Source organism: Photinus pyralis, unplaced genomic scaffold (assembly GCF_008802855.1).
Source record: "Photinus pyralis isolate 1611_PpyrPB1 unplaced genomic scaffold, Ppyr1.3 Ppyr1.4_LG8, whole genome shotgun sequence".
NCBI lineage: Eukaryota > Metazoa > Arthropoda > Insecta > Coleoptera > Lampyridae > Photinus > Photinus pyralis.
Window position 1 is genome coordinate 20,302,049 of NW_022170819.1, and position 16,235 is coordinate 20,318,283.

The window sequence follows — 16,235 nt, forward strand, 5'->3', positions numbered from 1 at the left end:
GAAAACGATGGCTTCGAAGGAAAGCACTTGAAGTCCCCTCTTCTTTTTCAAGAGACTCGCGCACATTGCATTATTTTGTCTGCGCCAGATGTGCATTTTCGTTGAAATTAATTAACTTTCGTCCGATTCTTATCGCAAATGACCAGATGTACTCTTTTATGTTTAACACGTACAAAATTTACAACAACCAAAAGAAAGTAAACAAATTAACACCTAATTTCCCCGTTAGAAAAAAGTCTACGGCTCCGTTAAGTTGGAAAGTGGATAATTTTGAAAGGTGTGCGGATAATTCGCGCCCGGATAATTCGCTCCCAGGACATACTGATCCCGGAAAAAATACATTTTCATAGTAAAAAATTGCTCGCTAACAAATACCGCTATCTTAAGTGAAGGATTACCTTCACTCAACGCTTAAAATTAAGTAGATGGCATTTTACAAACAACAAAACTGCACTTTACGCTTTAGTTTTCGGATTTCGAAGCGACAACCTTCTTCAAATGGCGAATTTGCATAATTAACGAACGAAATGTCAAAGTACACCTTGGAAAGGTAATTACGTCGAGTAATAAATTTGTATTTAAATTTATACTCTGAAACCGCGGGTAATAAATAATGAGGGGTAATTTTTTTACCTTTACCAAGAAATGTGCAGAACTCGACGTTTAGACGATTTTTCTCTTTCCAAGTTGGAGGATTTTCAGCCACAGATCTACCTTTGTTATTCAAACAACGCCGCTTTGACGGTTTCGTATATCTATAAAACGCAGCCCCCTCTATTTAGGCATAACAATCAGCAAATGCGAGAGAGAAATTTGGACAAATTTTAATCGGTTTGGGTTCAGGGTTGCACTTCTAATTAACTTAGTTGGGGCTTTTCAAACTTTTTAGCTTTGGTGACATGCCGAGTTTGTGTAATTAATTTTGTTTTTTGGGCGAAGTTTTGATGATTGACGTTTCACATCACGAAGCAAGGAAAAACACAAATGAAGCGTGGTGAAATTGGTATGATGAATGGAAGTTTACCTTTCCCAACTAAGACGTCTTGGAACGTTCGTATCGTCGACGAGCGCCTGCTGTTTGCTGCCTTGATTTAAAAGGCGCGTTAATTTATACAGTCCCGTGCCGCTCGTGCTGGGACTCGATATCCTGTACGCCCTTGCAGCAACGACGTGAGGAGCTGGAACCCTGCAACAATAATTACTGTTACTACAGATAAGCTTCCACTCTATGTAAATTTCGCAATCTTGTCGCACTATAAATTGGTAGTAGAAATCGTGTATCTATTGTGTTTATTCAGGCGTCGATACTGAAAGGAGCTCGCTCGTGGAAAGCTTATGGAAAAAATGCGAACGTGAGCCTCTTCGAAAAAATAAAAACATTTGTATTACGACACCGCAACCCTCCTTAAAGATATAATATCCAAAATCGTGCGATGAAAGCAAACGGTGAAAGCTCTCAGTATAGAATAAGAGCACTTTCGTATTTCAGGATGCCTTTGAAACCCATAAATATTAAACGTCTTCAGTTTACATAAATTCGCCGATTGTTGACCTATGCCGAATTTATTTACCAGCTACAAAAAGTGGTCTATATGCTTTAGCATTTCATAGGTCTGTTGCTCGGATCCCATTATTGTTGAAGCAAATCCGTGAACATATTGCACATTGTTGGAAGTAACTGTAATTACATGGTAATAGATTAGTTGTGCATCCCAGGTAGTAACGTAATTTAAAGCTCAACGTATCGTATGACTCCATTTGCGTTTAGTTGATAAAATGAAAGATCTGCTTTTATCTGTGACACTGTTTCAACATTTTGTGAAGGTAATTTTTATAACATACGATACTGTAGAGAAGTTTTTGATGACTTTGATCTTGTGATTGTGAAGTAACAGTTATATTTACGGTTATCATGCAGTTCACCATAATGTTGAACAATTGTGTTTCGAGTTTTTAACATTTGGAATGTTTATGGTTTCGGGTGTGGGGACCAAATTATGAGTTTTGTTTAAGCAGAAAAGATAACGGTGCCGCATCAAGTGACGATTGTACTCTATACTCGACCGTGATCTATACGTGAAGGAGAAGTCGCGGATACTATCGATATGGTACTTAGTTAATAGTGCTCAATTGTTTTGTTAATTTCAATCTAAAACTCTCGCACATCTCCTTTGATGGTGGCACCATGTTTTATGCTTATTATACCGTTTTACATATATTTTTTCTTTCAAATTTGGATTTTAAATTAAAATTGATATAGCGGATTACAGGAGTACAAAAAAATAATGCATATACCACAAGACTAAAGTTCGTCCTAATCCTGTCCTTTAGTCCCTTGGTATATAATATATTATTATTACTTGTATTATAACTTAACATGGGCAATACAATAAACATGGCACATTAAACTAGTTCATCAGAAGGCCGAAGTTTATTTATTTATTTATTGTCCTTCTCTTGTCCTGGGTCCTCAACACTCAACGGGCTTTCGCCCAATTACAGAGTGACCCGCATAATGCTTTTTAGAGGTGCCTCTGCAGAACGTCTTAAGATATTATTTTGATGAGCAATTCCTTGAATATTGTTAGTTTTGTGCTGCGCTTTAGGAGAAAAAATAGCATGTTAGCGCCCGTTTCAGAAAGAATAAATGGCAGGACCAAAATGACCGGGACCGAAAAGGCCAGGACCAAAATGGCCGAGATCGAAACGGCGGGACCTTAATGGCGAAATCTATATGTCATGGACCGTTGCATAATGGTATATTTATCGATGTTTGCTTTTGTGGTAGATGAGTAGTAGGGAGGCAGATCTTTACGCTTAAATATTTTAAGGCTGCCTGGTAAACATTCCAAATCTACGCTATATAATGCTTTAAGTATAAAAATCGTTTGTAGATATATCTCGTCTAGACGTTCCTACCGCCCTTAGAGAGTACCTTCCTACGATACTCGGTTCTGAAGCTATTTGTACTGAAAGTTTTGACATAACCAGTATATGTGTCTCGTTCAGACGTTGCACTTGTCCTTTATGAGTACCTACCCTCTATCGACACTTCATTTTTAAGATATCCGCTTTGAATTCACTAATCGTTTTGACTTCAGCAATAGATATATCTTTTCCAGACGTCCCAATTTCCGTTTGTGAATATCTCCCTCCGATATTTCGCTCTTGAGATATCAGGAATTATAACCGATCACGATAAGCGGCCGAGGAGAAGGACTGTGGTTGGTGAACATGAATTTCTTTCGTTGAGACCTCCCATCAAAGTACCATGAAGGACCAGCCCCTCCTCCCCGCAACTCTCCAATTTGATAAGGCGAAACGAGGAAGGGCGGTAGATCGGTAGTTGGTAGAAAAAAAGAGTTCCTTCGTTGAATCTTATAATTACATCCAGTGTCATGAATGGTAAAATCAATTTCTAACATCCCCACGCAATTTTTTTTATTCATCTGCGTACTCGCTTGAGGTTTAAGGAATATTTATTAACACAGAAACCCAATTTTGAAAGGGATCGGACGTTTCTATGCAAATTTATAGTGCATACGGGTGACAGACGGATAGACAGACAGCAATACAAAATTATAAACGATATCGAGGATCGTTAATAAGTAATAGCAAAGAATCAATGAACGATAAAAAATATGGATGCATGCAAGATGCAAGTATAAAATGTAATTATTGCAATTACAATATTGTAATCAGTAATTGAATAGAAATTTTGTAAAGTACCTAATCAATTACTGTAAATACTTTTATGAAAAAGTAATTTGGAATCAGTACCTATATATCTATTTTGATGATATTTTAGTGAACATTATTAGTTTCTTTATCATTAAACATAATTAAAGGTTGCCAAATGAAATTAAAACAAAAATTATTAGTACAAAATTCATAAATTGTTATTAGAAAAATTAGTTAGCAAAAAAAATAAAATGCAAAGGTACGTTTCCAATAGAAAATGTATTTAATGAGCACAAGTAAATATAAATATACAATAAATGCAAATAATCAATGATCCATGTTACAATCGCTTGCATAATGCATATAGCGAAATACATATAAGTTAGATTTGTTGCAATTACAATTACTATCTTTGGAAATTTGCATTAATTAAGATCTATGGTAGACATATATCTATGGATAAATTCTGATAAAACACAACTTCCAGCAATTGATTATAATTTATTCGGAATGAAGAGAGAGAGAGATGGGAACCTGTATCTAAATCTGCATAGCATTGTCGAACCATTACTAAGTAAATGCAAAAAAAGCTAACTTGTATGTATTTCGTTATGCAAGTGCATAAATAGCGATTGTAAAAATATCATTGATTATTTGCATTTGTTTCATGTATATTTATATTTGCTTTTGCTCATTAAATAAATTTTCTATTGGATACGTACGTACCTTGGCAATTGGCATTTTATTTCTTTCACTAATTGTTCTATTAACAATTTATGAATTATTTATTTATTTATTTTTATTTAATTATGTTTGATTATTAAAAAAACTAATAATTGTCACTAAAATAATCATCAAAATAGATGGTAGGTATATGGGCCAACTGGCTAAATTTATGGGAATGGTTTAATTTTAGAGGTACCAATTTTTCTTTTTACAACGGTGAGACATACCGGGTGGTGCCTAGCGCGACGCTACATAGGGATTTCAATGGTAATTTCTTTATAGTCAATTACTAGCTCCCCTAATTATTTTAGAGCAAAAGTCTTAAATAAGTTTTTTTTAGAGAAAAAAATACTGAATCTGTTCATGCTATTACTCATAATTTTCCGTTTTTCATATCCGTAGAAATCGACAAAATAAAAAGGTTCATTTTACAATAAATCAAATATGCCTTGGAATTACCTAAAAAAACAGCATCACGTTTCATTATTTGCCTTTGGCGTATATTAAATTTATACTTGTTTATAAATTAGTTAAAGAACTGCAAGTGCAATAACGTTCAAAATGTCCGTCAAAACCATCAGGAAAACGACAATACATTCAACGTTTTGGCTGCAGTAGCGGAAAATCCGAATACAAGTTTAGGAACAAATCTTCTTCAAATCAGTTTTTTTTTCTTGGATTATGTAGGTACTCTGATTCCGGAAAATGATAAACAAAAAATATCTGATGCAGATGCACCATACATTCTCTAAAAAAACATTACCCAATTGCCGCTTTTTCTTGCATCGGATAGTTGTAACAGAATTAAATATGAAAATTGTTCGACGTTAAACAACGAAAACTAGATGCGATGCGTTTGTAGTTTGTTAAAAGATTCCAAAGCATCACTGATTTATTAAAATGTAATTTTTTATTTTGTCGATTTCTACGATTTTGAAAAATGGAAAATTATAACTAAAAGTATGAACAGATGCAGTATTTTTTTCTCTAAAAGAAACTTATTTAGACTTTTGCTCTAAAATAATTAGGAGAGCTAGTAATTGACTAAAGAAATTACCATTGAAATCCCTATGCTGCGTTGCGCTAGGCACCACCCTGTATATTAGGATGTAAAAAAGCCCTGATTGCCATCTCAAAGTGGTAGCTAATAGAAATGGCGGCAAATCCAAGATGGCGGAGTTTTGTAAAATCAACTATATCTCTAGAACTATTGGTCCGACTTCATCATTTTCTTTAATGAAAGCTTTTGTGTGTGCTACAATATTGTCATAACTACTTTTTCGATAAAATCAACGATTAGTAACTAATGCATGAAGTAAACTAACGGAAATTTCTTTAACTCTTAATATTTAATGAAAACTAAATCAACCCCTTCGTTACTTTCAAAAGTTTCATATACGCTAAAATCTGCTACCTACTTCCTCCTCTTCTTCAGTGACGTTTGTACACTTTAAGCTTTAAGTTATTAGCATTACATAGTAATGGTAGTTGTCACGATTTTGAAGAAGAGCAGCTTTGTGATTCTACTTGAGGTGATATGGAAGAAAAACTTAGGGTTATCTTTCATCTTCTTTGCTACTTCCGGAATAGAATCTCTTTGACGTACAATTTTCCAGTATATTTTTTGTTTTCACATAATCTGCCAAATTATCTGGCACAATATACACCTTTCCATCAATATTAACAAATTCTTTGCTTACGTTATAGATAAAAGCCGTAGGTATTTGATCGTATTTATTGCAAGACAGTCAGCCTTGTCAGTTGTAAAGTTCCTGTTTAAAGTTAAGCGGAAGCGTGTTTCACGTTTTACGAAGTGCTGTGTTTATCGAGCAGGCGTCGCTTATGTGAAGCCATTCTTTAAGGTTTTCCCAGAAGCTTTTCCACCATTAAAGAGCCAATTTTACATCTGCAATTACAACGAACCCAGTGTCATCCAAATCGAGATACAAGTTTAATTAAATTAGAGAAGTGAAGTTATAGAAACATAATCCGCACCTCGATCCGCACATCATTTGGTATTTGATCTGGTCTTAACATGCCTCTTCAGCTACAATATATCTGTAGACGTAACTACAATGATTTTTGTATTTCGTTTTTCTATGTAATTTCACGAAGTTTCTGATCAGTGTTAAGGTGAAGAACCTGAAGTAATGGTTCCATAGATCGGCTTTCCTTCTTATATTTATATTGAATCCGTAGGCCTGATTCGTTTCAAACGCTTTTGGATTGGGTGTTATGAGTTTGAACTTTCACTATCAGAAGAAGCATATATTTTTGCATATTTTTAACATCTTCTTGATGTTTGGAAGCACTTATTTTATTTAATTTTAATTCAATTTGTTGATCAGCTAAAGCTGTGAATACTTATATGCAATATGCATATCGTTTATTTTTTGATATTCTTTGCATTATACTTGCATATATTGCATATTTTAAGATGTATTTAAATTTTTGTTAGATTTAATCGGTTTTGATTTGAATTTTTAATACTTTTTTGGGGGTTTTTACAACGAACGCGATCATGAAACATACTTTAATAGCTGGAAGGAAGATTTATTGCTTTAATTGATGTTTAATTTAATCATTTCCAAACTATTTTATCTTTCTCTTTCTCTACGGTGTTGATGGGTGATATAGTGGGAGGTTTGGAAATTGCTCCCAATATTTTGTCGTTTTCTAATGCACCTATTGCTTTTGTTGATGTAGAGAGAAGTTTCTCTGATTAGTGCTTATAAATTAATCCTTAGCGACAGGAGGCAATCATTTCGTGCAGAAAACTTAGAGTAAACATCTTATTGCTAGTGTTTATCGTAATTCCTTTGTATTAGAAATTATACAACATATATAATTTTGCATATATGTACATATACGTCAAAACTGTTTGCATATTTTCCACAAATATTCTGTATATATATGCGCATATTTTACCATGTATTGTTTATTAATACAGGTAGTTAAGAAAATTCGGAAAAAAAAAACATTTTTTTAAATTACTTATTAACAATTGATTTTATTGAAAACGTACTTATAACAATATTTAAGCACATACAAAGAGCTTTCATTACAAAAAAAGAATAATGAAATTGGATCAATAATTCCAGAGATATAGTTGATTTTATAAAACTCAACATCCTCAATCTTTGATTGGTCGCTATTTCTATTAGCTACCGTTTTGAGATGGCAATCATGGCTTTTTGGCATCCTAATAAACCTGTATAACCACTGTAAATAGGAAAATTGGTGCCACCAAATTACACAGTCATCGTCATGTTGATTGGTCCATGGACTAAGATACAGTGAGTTTTTTTTAAATGCGAACATAGGAGTTTGCATGCAATGTAATTTCCCTATGTTCGATTTAAAAAAAAACACATCAATCTATGAGGTGTGCGCGGTTCACATTCCCAAATCGCGCAACTTGTGTGACTATGAACAGCAACTCTATAGTCTTTATAATGAAGAGCACTCGGTAAGATTTTTTTAAATAAGCCATGTGAGCCCATAGCAACTTTAGGATACATTTTTCTTAAATTTACGATAACTTGACCTCACAGGACACGCACTGACACCACAACTCATTGTGAACCAACCTTCAATTATTTGTGGGTCATGTGCACCTGGTATTCTACTAATTTGATCTATTCAAAACATAAATGAAGAAAATAAGAAAATAAATACCGAAAACATTTACAATAAATGTTCAAAGTGTCCTCCTTGACATTCTAAGCAATAATCTAACCGATTTCGTAATTAAATTGGACGGCGGTACGGTATTTTAAAAAATGTGACAGCTGTCAATTGTATCTACTACTCATTTGAACTACTCAATAGATTGATGTGTTTTTTTTTAATCGAACATAGGGAAATTACATTGCATGCAAACTCCTATGTTCGCATTTTAAAAAAATTCACTGTATATAACATGCACTCAAACAAGTTACTCGCGTTGGAGGAGGAGGGGGTATGAAACAAAACCAATAGGGATACCGGCAACATCCGGATCATTAATTTACAAGCTTTTCTGAACTGGAATCAATTGGCAGAATGCGGTCCCGGGATTTTGCACATTCAAGTCCCTCTATATTATGGCTTTAGAAAACAGGATACAAAAATGTTGAATTAATGTGGAAGTTATGTTGTTTGAAGAACTTTTGAAATTCATTTGCATACATCTTGAACGTTTTGAATTATCTTGAAGCAGGAAATTACGGCCGTTTCACAAAGATTGTTGTTTTGTATAGCGCAAAGTTGCTGAAGTTTATATGCAGTACAAAAACTGTTATTTTTCCGCACCTCTGAAGTGAGGTGAGGAGTTTTATGTTCTTTTTATAACTCATTGTATTTGTATTCGAAGTGTTTAAAACAATAGCGCGTGCTTTGGACCACAGGCCAACGTCAGATTATGACAGTATGGCAAAATTATTTGTTGTAGAACATTACGGATATTTATATGAATAAGTGCGTGATATAGCAATGAATATACAAAACTACCCAAGTAAGTTGCTCTTAAAATTCTTACCTTAAGAGTACGGTGCCATCCGCTCCACGTTCAGGTCCATAATTTCCCGAACCGCAAAGTCGACTAATCGCCGATTTTCTTCGCGTCTCGACCATTGAGGAATCGTCCCACACCTTCGCCGAATGACATCTTGGTGTTAGGCTAACTCTGTGGGCAGCCAAATATGATGGTGGCGACTGTACTTCTGTAACAATTTTGTCCACATTGAAGCAAAACTGGAAATTGCCATCTCAACGGACGGATATTAAATTTGGTAGATAAATGAAATTTTGTTATTGCTCATTACGGTGCATTCGCTTTTCATTGTCACAACTTATGTTTCCTTCCGTCATTCATGTTCCTTCGTGTTCACGCGATCGCGTCTGTGTAGGGGTGGGTTTTAATTCTTTATCAAATGAAATTGTTGAGCATTCATAACTAATTCGGCCTAACCGAAATGGTTGCGTGTCCCCGAAGCTCATTTCATGAATATTAATTTTCCACTTCAGTTAATTTGAATTGGCATTGTACCGAAAAGCAATTTATCGTCTCATTATTACCGAGTACAAGTTCCTCTAAACAATATTTTCTAAATTTAAGCGGATTTCGTGAGGTAATTAATCAAAGACGAATCTTCGCTTACCTTGGTTATAGTTTCCAAGTTGCGCTTGTAGAATACTCACTCCAGGTACGACAATGGCCGGAAGTGTTCGCGAACGTAGTAAAGGTGGAGGTTTCTTGGCCGTTCTTCCTGCTGACTCTAATCCAGCACATGATGCTCTTTGATCGATGCGTACCGATGCGGTTGTCAAATGCGAGCTGTAACAAGGATAATAGTAATCAATGTTTTATTTCAGTACGTGGTCGCGACAAGAACAAATTACAACATGTACAAACGGCAAAGAACCCCCAGCCTGTGAAACAAACGGAACGCCCTTCACCAATAACGTCATTTATTTATAAACAGTTCAAAGTTCCAGTATCTTTGGCGACTACCTCCAAATATCGAGCGAAGGAAAGACCCCAATCAGCGTTTGCAGGGGTTTGACTGTTGTCTTCTTAACTGCTTAGTAACTTATACTTTCAGAATAGGCCTACGCACTCCAGTGAGGGAAGGAAGATGGATATAAAACACACCACTATGTTAACCAACCTAGCTGCATCGTATTACGAGAAGTTTCATCTGAACCAAGGCACTAACGACCGTAGTAATAATGTTCACATTTTCCCGCCTTCTAATGTGAACGTTTTATATTACAGATGCAAAATCAAAAGTTAGGCCATGGACCGGAAAAGGTCGATTGAACGAAAATGTCATTAACGCAGCGTTAAACAAATTGAAAATACTCGAAAGCGCAACCGATAATCGGAATCGTAATGATTCGGATTTTGTGTGCATAAAAAAAAGTGGTTTGTGCAGCGACTCCGATGACTCGTTCAGCACTTCTCAATTTGATAATCTCGAATTCGAGGGAGATTACCACCCATTTCGCTGCAAGTCACTACACAATCGCCGAACACCGGAAAAAACCGAGAGATCCACCAGTTTTACCGTCAACAACACGATCGAAGTCGCCACCTTGACCGATTTTGAGGGTACCACTAAGACACCCGCAAAGTCCGCGATACCAATCAAACGTGGGACGACCAAAACCACCGGCCCTCAAAGTCTCGAGCAGAAAATCAAACACATAGTCGACGAAGTGAGCGGGCTCGAGGACGAAATTGCAAACTTCTCGGGCCTGGTTTCCGACGACAGAGATTACATCTTCATGGAAGAGGTCATGATGCGCAATTTGATTAAGTTGGACAACCTCAATATTGACAATATGGATTCGAGAATGCTTCGAAAGCAAGCTATACAACTTATCCAAAAGTTGATGAACCGCCTGCAACAGAAGTTGCACGATAATATAGATTTGGATATAAGCCAAAGTCAGAAAGTCAAGTGTTAGACATAGGTATATTGCATGAAGACATTGTGCTGTCGAATAAATTCGTATTATTGTCAAAAAACGTTGGGCTACAAAAGAACAATTATATTAGATCTAATTCATTTCAAATTTCATCATCGCTTTCCACATTAACGTTTAAGAAACTTTTATTCTCTGTAAGTCTAGCGTCCAACATCTTCATGAACTTCTGGATGAACTGTACGGCTCTTTTTCTCTCCTGCCGCAACATAATGTTGTCGTTCGTGTCCAATTGGTCTAACTCGACCAAACCTGTCAAAAGCATCTCCTCCAAGTACTTGTAATCTCGATCGTCGGTCGAACATCCGGAAAAATGTTCAATGCGTTCGCGTAGGTTCTCGATACCGTTGGTGATCGTGTTTATACTTTTTAGTATCTCCGTTTCTCTCGATGCTTGCTTTTCAGGCGCATCGTTCGGCACGTTATCGCCTTTTAGGTACTTCTCGGTGTCGGTTTCTAGCAAACAAGATGAACGTTTGGGTATAAAGCGCGTCTGTATTAATCGCGAGATACCTGATGTGTGTAAGGATCCATTTTCAACGGCTACGTTTTCTTCCAGCTCGTGTGAATTCCTACAGTCCATCGTTTGACATTACACAAAATTGTGTTTAGATGTAAAGCTGCTTTGATCGTGTTTTGCCGAAACGTTTTTTACAGTAACAATTTATTTAATCAATTCACAAGGTTATTTGATTGAAATTAGATATATGTTGGATACCACTGGGCAAGCCAAAGATGTGCTTTTCTGTGGCTTATGTTGATCTGGAAGAATGAAGGAAGTTTTGCGTAATGTACTGAACTGGCAAATCATTTTAAGATAATTAATTTTTTTTACCTACGGCTAGCTCAGTAATAACAATGTTTTTTATGCTCCGCGGAAGTTTTAACCCTTATCTTCTTTTAAATCCTTCAAAATCTGATGTTTTGGTTTGATTGAACTCGTGAGCAATCCGCCTCCCGTACAACAAAATAATTCAATCCTGACTTTAAATTCCCGCTTCCAAGCAAACAATGACCCAGATCAAAACACCCTTCAATTCCAAACGGTCAATTACCAAAAACACTTAAAATGAACTTTAGGCACGAGTCAATAATATTAATCGTAATTGAGCATGAGACTTTACTCTTCGTCGTTAAAGGGATAGAATGAACACACGACTTGCATAATTTTACATAAATAAAATTTATCCTATAATCATATATGAAATTAAACAATAAAATACTATGTAACAGTAATTATTGGAATGCAGTGTCCGAATAAATCAATCCCGGTTTCGAGTTACAATATCCCGATACAGTCCGGACACACCAAACACTAATTGGTAAAAGGCTTTCTTCTAAAGTGACCGCAAAATCGGCTTCGAAATTTGACGGAAAAGCAGCCTCTAATTGCAGCAACTCCGTCTTGAACTTTTGCAAAGGGCCCCTTCTAAACGCGTCCTGCGGTATTTAAATAATCTTTCTTTCTGCTAATTCATCCCGATCTGATAACCAATTACAAACCCTTAGTAACTAAACAACCCAACCCATAGGCTGTCCCATAACGCGTGAATTCCCAGGTACCTACGCCACTCTTTACTCTTTACATTTCTACGAAATTAATTAAAACGCCACGTTAGTTCTAAACAATTACCGTAATCTTTTCTAGAATAAGCGAAAAGCTTAATAAATCACATCGGAGCTGTCACAAACGCATTAACGAAACATAATTGTTAGCGAATCATTTTCCTTTTACAATAAAATAAACAAGACTTTGACGACAAACCCGATTCGCAAAATTGTTTGTATTAGTTCGTAAATAATCCCAACGAAGCTGCTCACTGATCAGCATTCATTTTAATGACCATTTAATTAATGATTACACCAGCATTCATTTCAAATGCCTAGATCCAAACCTCAACGTCCTAATCTGACATTGTTTACACAGCAATAATTAGTTTGATTCATAAAAAGAAGTAAAAAAATGCAATGGCTATCTAGTAATCACGTGTCCATGCTAAATTTGATCCTTATCTAAGCTATCACTTGTTATACCTACTAATAACTTCCTGGTTCATTCTCCTGTTCAAAATATACTTACGCCTATGAATGGTAAACAAAATTTTCCAACCAAAGGTATTTATCATCATTTTTCAATTAATGGAACAAAATAACCAAAATCATCCGTGGTTTGGATTCGATTTTTATCAATAATTATAATAGTAGGGGAGCTAGCTCGAAATACACTGAAAGAGAGTGATCAAAGTTTTAACCGATCGAGTTATTGTTTAAATTTTTCTGTAATTATAAGATTATCTTATTATCTCATTATTATAAAATATCTTATAATTAAAGAAAAAATTTAAAAAAGAAGCAGTACATATCATTAGTCTGTAAAAAAAAGCTTCATTCATCCAATCGTAACCTAGTTATATCCGTAGAAAGTTCGTGAAAAACCGTAATAGAATTGTTGTTTAAATTCCTAGCCATACGCCGTTGTATACAACATTTTATTTAACGCACAATGCGTTATTCAATGACGTCACTTGCTTTTAACCAGCCGTTACTATTCGCGATCCGAAAAAATTCTTTGTTTATCACAATGAGCTTTTTTGAATCCGGTTTTTTATTTGAAAAACGATTCTCCGACTCAAAAATGTTCCTTCGCGTATATTTGACCACTTGTAAATAAAATACCACTCGGATAGATTGTCGACCGCGAATCATTTTTTTCCACACACCGGTGTTGGTACGTGATCGGTCGCGAAAGTAGCTCTTCAACTTCTCTAGCTATTTAAATATCACCCGTTAGAAGTCCTGAAACGGAATCTATGTTCTGAACGCAACGACCTCGACTAGCGACCTTTTCAAGCGAATAATAAACCTGCATTCTTGTTCCTTTATATCGCTTGTTATCGCCAGACATAATTTTGCTCATGTTCACTATGAAGTGGTATATTTGTACCTAAATGTTTCTATGTTAAAATAAATATTTAAAACCACGTTTTTGAAATTGAACGACGAGAAGTGAATTTTTGCTGACAAGTTACGTACGTTAGGTGACCATGGACCAAGGGGGAAACAATTAACGTGAACCAATTTGAATTAAAGTGAATTAATTTGAGTTATATAAAATGAGTTAATTTGAATTAACGTGCACTAATTTGAATCAACGTGAATCAATTTGAATTCAAGTGAATTAATTTAAATTAGAGTAACTTAAGTTGGATTTACGTTAATGAACTTGAATTAACGTGAATTTGTTTCTGTCCCAGTAATTCTCCAAACTTATCATTTCCGGCATCTAGTTTTTCCTCTGTTATCATTATTACTGCGTCATCAGTGTATGCCAGGGATCATATCTTCCTCCCTCCACCTTGATTCTGGTTTAATATTTTCGACCATTAAATATTCCTTGATTATGTGTAACAATTAAAGTCACATTTTGTTCATATCCCTCAACAATCTTAAAAAATGCGCTTCTAATCTCCTAGTCTTCAAATTTAAGTAATTTACGAATTCCCTTACATTCATTCAAAGTACATTGCTATTGGCGGGTTATAATAATAATAACAATGTTTATTTCCACCAAAAAAAACAGAAGAGGTGAAAAAAATATACATTAAAAAAATACAAATAATAAAAAAATGCAAACACAAATACTCGTATATATGTATATTTATTGTTCGTGCAACCATATTTTTCTTTTTATAAGCACTTTTTTCAAAACCAAAAATCACAATTAAATGAAAACTCGAAAAATTGCAGTTCCCTCCCATTAATTTATTTAAAATATCTTGACCACCAAAACCACCAAGAAAACAATTTAGGAATTGTGGAATATTGCAATTTCTGCAATATGCTGATCTTTTTTTCATTGATCTTCTTCTCCCTCCTATCCAAATCCTTCAACAGACTTTTAAAAAAAATGGCTCTTGCGTGGAAATTACTCATTGTCTATCATTATCAGAAGTTTGGTGCAAAAGTTATTAATGTAGTAGGTGTATGCAAGGGTATACAGGGTTGCATGTAACATAATGGAACACGGTTCTCCTGCTGAAACGGTTTTACGTATTGACTGGCGGTTTGGAGTATTTCAGTAAGGAATTGGTACGCATGTTTCGGATTGAAAAAGTAATTTCTTCATTGTCCCAATTTTGAATTTAAATGACACATCATTTTCATTCCGTCACATGCATATATTGCATAACAATGTCTCTGCAAATCAATATCTCAAACCGTTTCAGTAGGAGAGCATTGTTCCATTTTATAGCAACCCATTATGTTTAGTCGAAAGTCGAGCTTCATATAAAAATTCGGTTGATATTTACTACTTGTTATCCAGCCTCATAAATTAATGACATATCGATCTAAAACAGGCAGAACCTTGAAGTGTATTCGTGTGATTTTATGTACAGGGTGATACGTTACGAATAAAAAAAAAGTTTCAAGACAAAATTTACTGCTTTTCCAATGCAGTGGCTTACAAACTATTAGACAAACATTCTCCTTCGCTTTGTCTCGGCTGCTTATACTGAAACAAGAAATCTCGATCGCCATTACTATACAAAACTAGTATCTCTTACGTGTATTTGCACGATCCGTGGCTTAGATGACTGATTACTGTCGCCGATCTGCAGATTTGACTGTGAACTGTCTCCTTTATCTTCAACTTCACCTTCAGCATCTTCAATGATCGAGTAACTTTTAATACGCCTAGGACTCTCACCGCCAAATTCCAAGAATGTCTCAACCGTTGAAGAAGCCCGCTTCGGTTTGCGTATTCCTTCAAATTCTTCAATTCTGCTTCTGACCATTGCATGTGTCACTGGGAACTCATCTGAGCTCCTCTGATTTCTAAAGTTCACAGAATTCAGCACCCCCGCATTATTTTGCTGCTCAAGAATGTTCTCCCACTGCAACACGTACTTTAGCGACGAAGTTTTGGAGACTCGTCGCAATTTAAGTCGCAATTTCTCTTCGGCAAGTTCGCCCGCTTCCGCTTTCTTCTGCTCGACTTCGATATCGTCCAGCCGCTTCTTGTGGTGGCCGAGCCTTTCCAAGTGATGCCTCATTTGGTCTAAATGGTGAATTATCTCCGTCTGATGATCTTCGATTAGATTTTTAACCGACTTGTCCAGCGTAAGGGTATTCCATTCGTACTTGATGCTATCTTCCAACTCGTCTAGTTGGTATTTTAATTTGCTCTGCATGCGTGTAACGTTTCGTCTTTCCTTGAATGACATCTGAGTTATTTGCTGCGAATTTCATACGTACCAAATTTTGAAAAGTAATTATGTCACATATTTGATGTTTATATTAATCGTATTGACAGTGAATTTGCTAGTAACGCCATTATCCGCATACTTGATGTCCTT

At 35.5% G+C, this 16,235-nt stretch overlaps 4 protein-coding genes across 7 annotated transcripts in view; 1 reads left to right on the forward strand and 3 right to left on the reverse strand.

Moving 5' to 3' along the window:
- LOC116179444 overlaps positions 1-9,732 on the reverse strand; it is a gene marked incomplete at both ends in the record, with an annotated part of 96,480 nt that extends 86,748 nt beyond the window's left edge. Inside the window, 3 exon segments of the mRNA XM_031499235.1 lie at positions 1,025-1,186; positions 8,927-9,110; positions 9,549-9,732. Of these exon segments, the coding sequence (XP_031355095.1) occupies positions 1,025-1,186; positions 8,927-9,110; positions 9,549-9,732 (530 nt within the window).
- Positions 8,777-10,961, forward strand: LOC116177812. Of its 3 annotated transcripts, XM_031496924.1 has the most exons (6): positions 9,088-9,179; positions 9,506-9,518; positions 9,580-9,709; positions 9,763-9,947; positions 9,993-10,113; positions 10,166-10,961. In XM_031496924.1, exons 5-6 carry the CDS (start codon positions 10,026-10,028, stop codon positions 10,858-10,860), a joined length of 783 nt encoding a protein of 260 aa, XP_031352784.1. In that variant the 5' UTR covers positions 9,088-9,179; positions 9,506-9,518; positions 9,580-9,709; positions 9,763-9,947; positions 9,993-10,025; the 3' UTR covers positions 10,861-10,961. The 3 variants fall into 3 exon arrangements, with proteins under 3 accessions (XP_031352785.1, XP_031352783.1, XP_031352784.1); XM_031496925.1 differs by lacking the exons at positions 9,088-9,179; positions 9,506-9,518; positions 9,580-9,709 and adding an exon at positions 8,777-8,902 and having other exon boundaries at positions 9,998-10,113; XM_031496923.1 differs by lacking the exons at positions 9,506-9,518; positions 9,580-9,709 and having other exon boundaries at positions 9,041-9,179.
- Positions 10,932-11,524, reverse strand: LOC116177813 (BAG family molecular chaperone regulator 5-like). The gene is made up of 2 exons (XM_031496926.1): positions 11,392-11,524; positions 10,932-11,334 (listed from the first exon to the last, which is right to left on the reverse strand). The coding sequence occupies exons 1-2, from the start codon at positions 11,459-11,461 to the stop codon at positions 10,964-10,966; spliced, it is 441 nt and encodes a 146-aa protein (XP_031352786.1). The 5' UTR covers positions 11,462-11,524; the 3' UTR covers positions 10,932-10,963.
- Positions 11,525-15,222: 3,698 nt separating this feature from the next.
- Positions 15,223-16,235, reverse strand: LOC116179009. 2 transcript variants are annotated; one of them, XM_031498701.1, is made up of 3 exons: positions 16,135-16,235; positions 15,444-16,091; positions 15,223-15,391 (listed from the first exon to the last, which is right to left on the reverse strand). In XM_031498701.1, exons 2-3 carry the CDS (start codon positions 16,068-16,070, stop codon positions 15,341-15,343), a joined length of 678 nt encoding a protein of 225 aa, XP_031354561.1. In that variant the 5' UTR covers positions 16,071-16,091; positions 16,135-16,235; the 3' UTR covers positions 15,223-15,340. The 2 variants fall into 2 exon arrangements, with proteins under 2 accessions (XP_031354561.1, XP_031354560.1); XM_031498700.1 differs by having other exon boundaries at positions 15,444-16,222.

What these genes read in the sequence shown, in the direction of transcription:
- LOC116177812 (XM_031496925.1), top strand. Translation starts at nt 10,026, where the DNA reads ATGGATATAAAACACACCACTATGTTAACCAACCTAGCTGCATCGTAT. An exon ending in CCAAGGCACTAACGACCGTA is followed by an intron (nt 10,114 to 10,165) that starts GTAATAATGTTC and finishes TTTATATTACAG; the next exon opens with ATGCAAAATCAAAAGTTAGG.
- LOC116177813 (XM_031496926.1), bottom strand. Translation starts at nt 11,461, where the DNA reads ATGGACTGTAGGAATTCACACGAGCTGGAAGAAAACGTAGCCGTTGAA. An exon ending in TGGATCCTTACACACATCAG is followed by an intron (nt 11,335 to 11,391) that starts GTATCTCGCGAT and finishes CTTGTTTGCTAG; the next exon opens with AAACCGACACCGAGAAGTAC.
- LOC116179009 (XM_031498700.1), bottom strand. Translation starts at nt 16,103, where the DNA reads ATGTCATTCAAGGAAAGACGAAACGTTACACGCATGCAGAGCAAATTA. An exon ending in CACGGATCGTGCAAATACAC is followed by an intron (nt 15,392 to 15,443) that starts GTAAGAGATACT and finishes TTCTTGTTTCAG; the next exon opens with TATAAGCAGCCGAGACAAAG.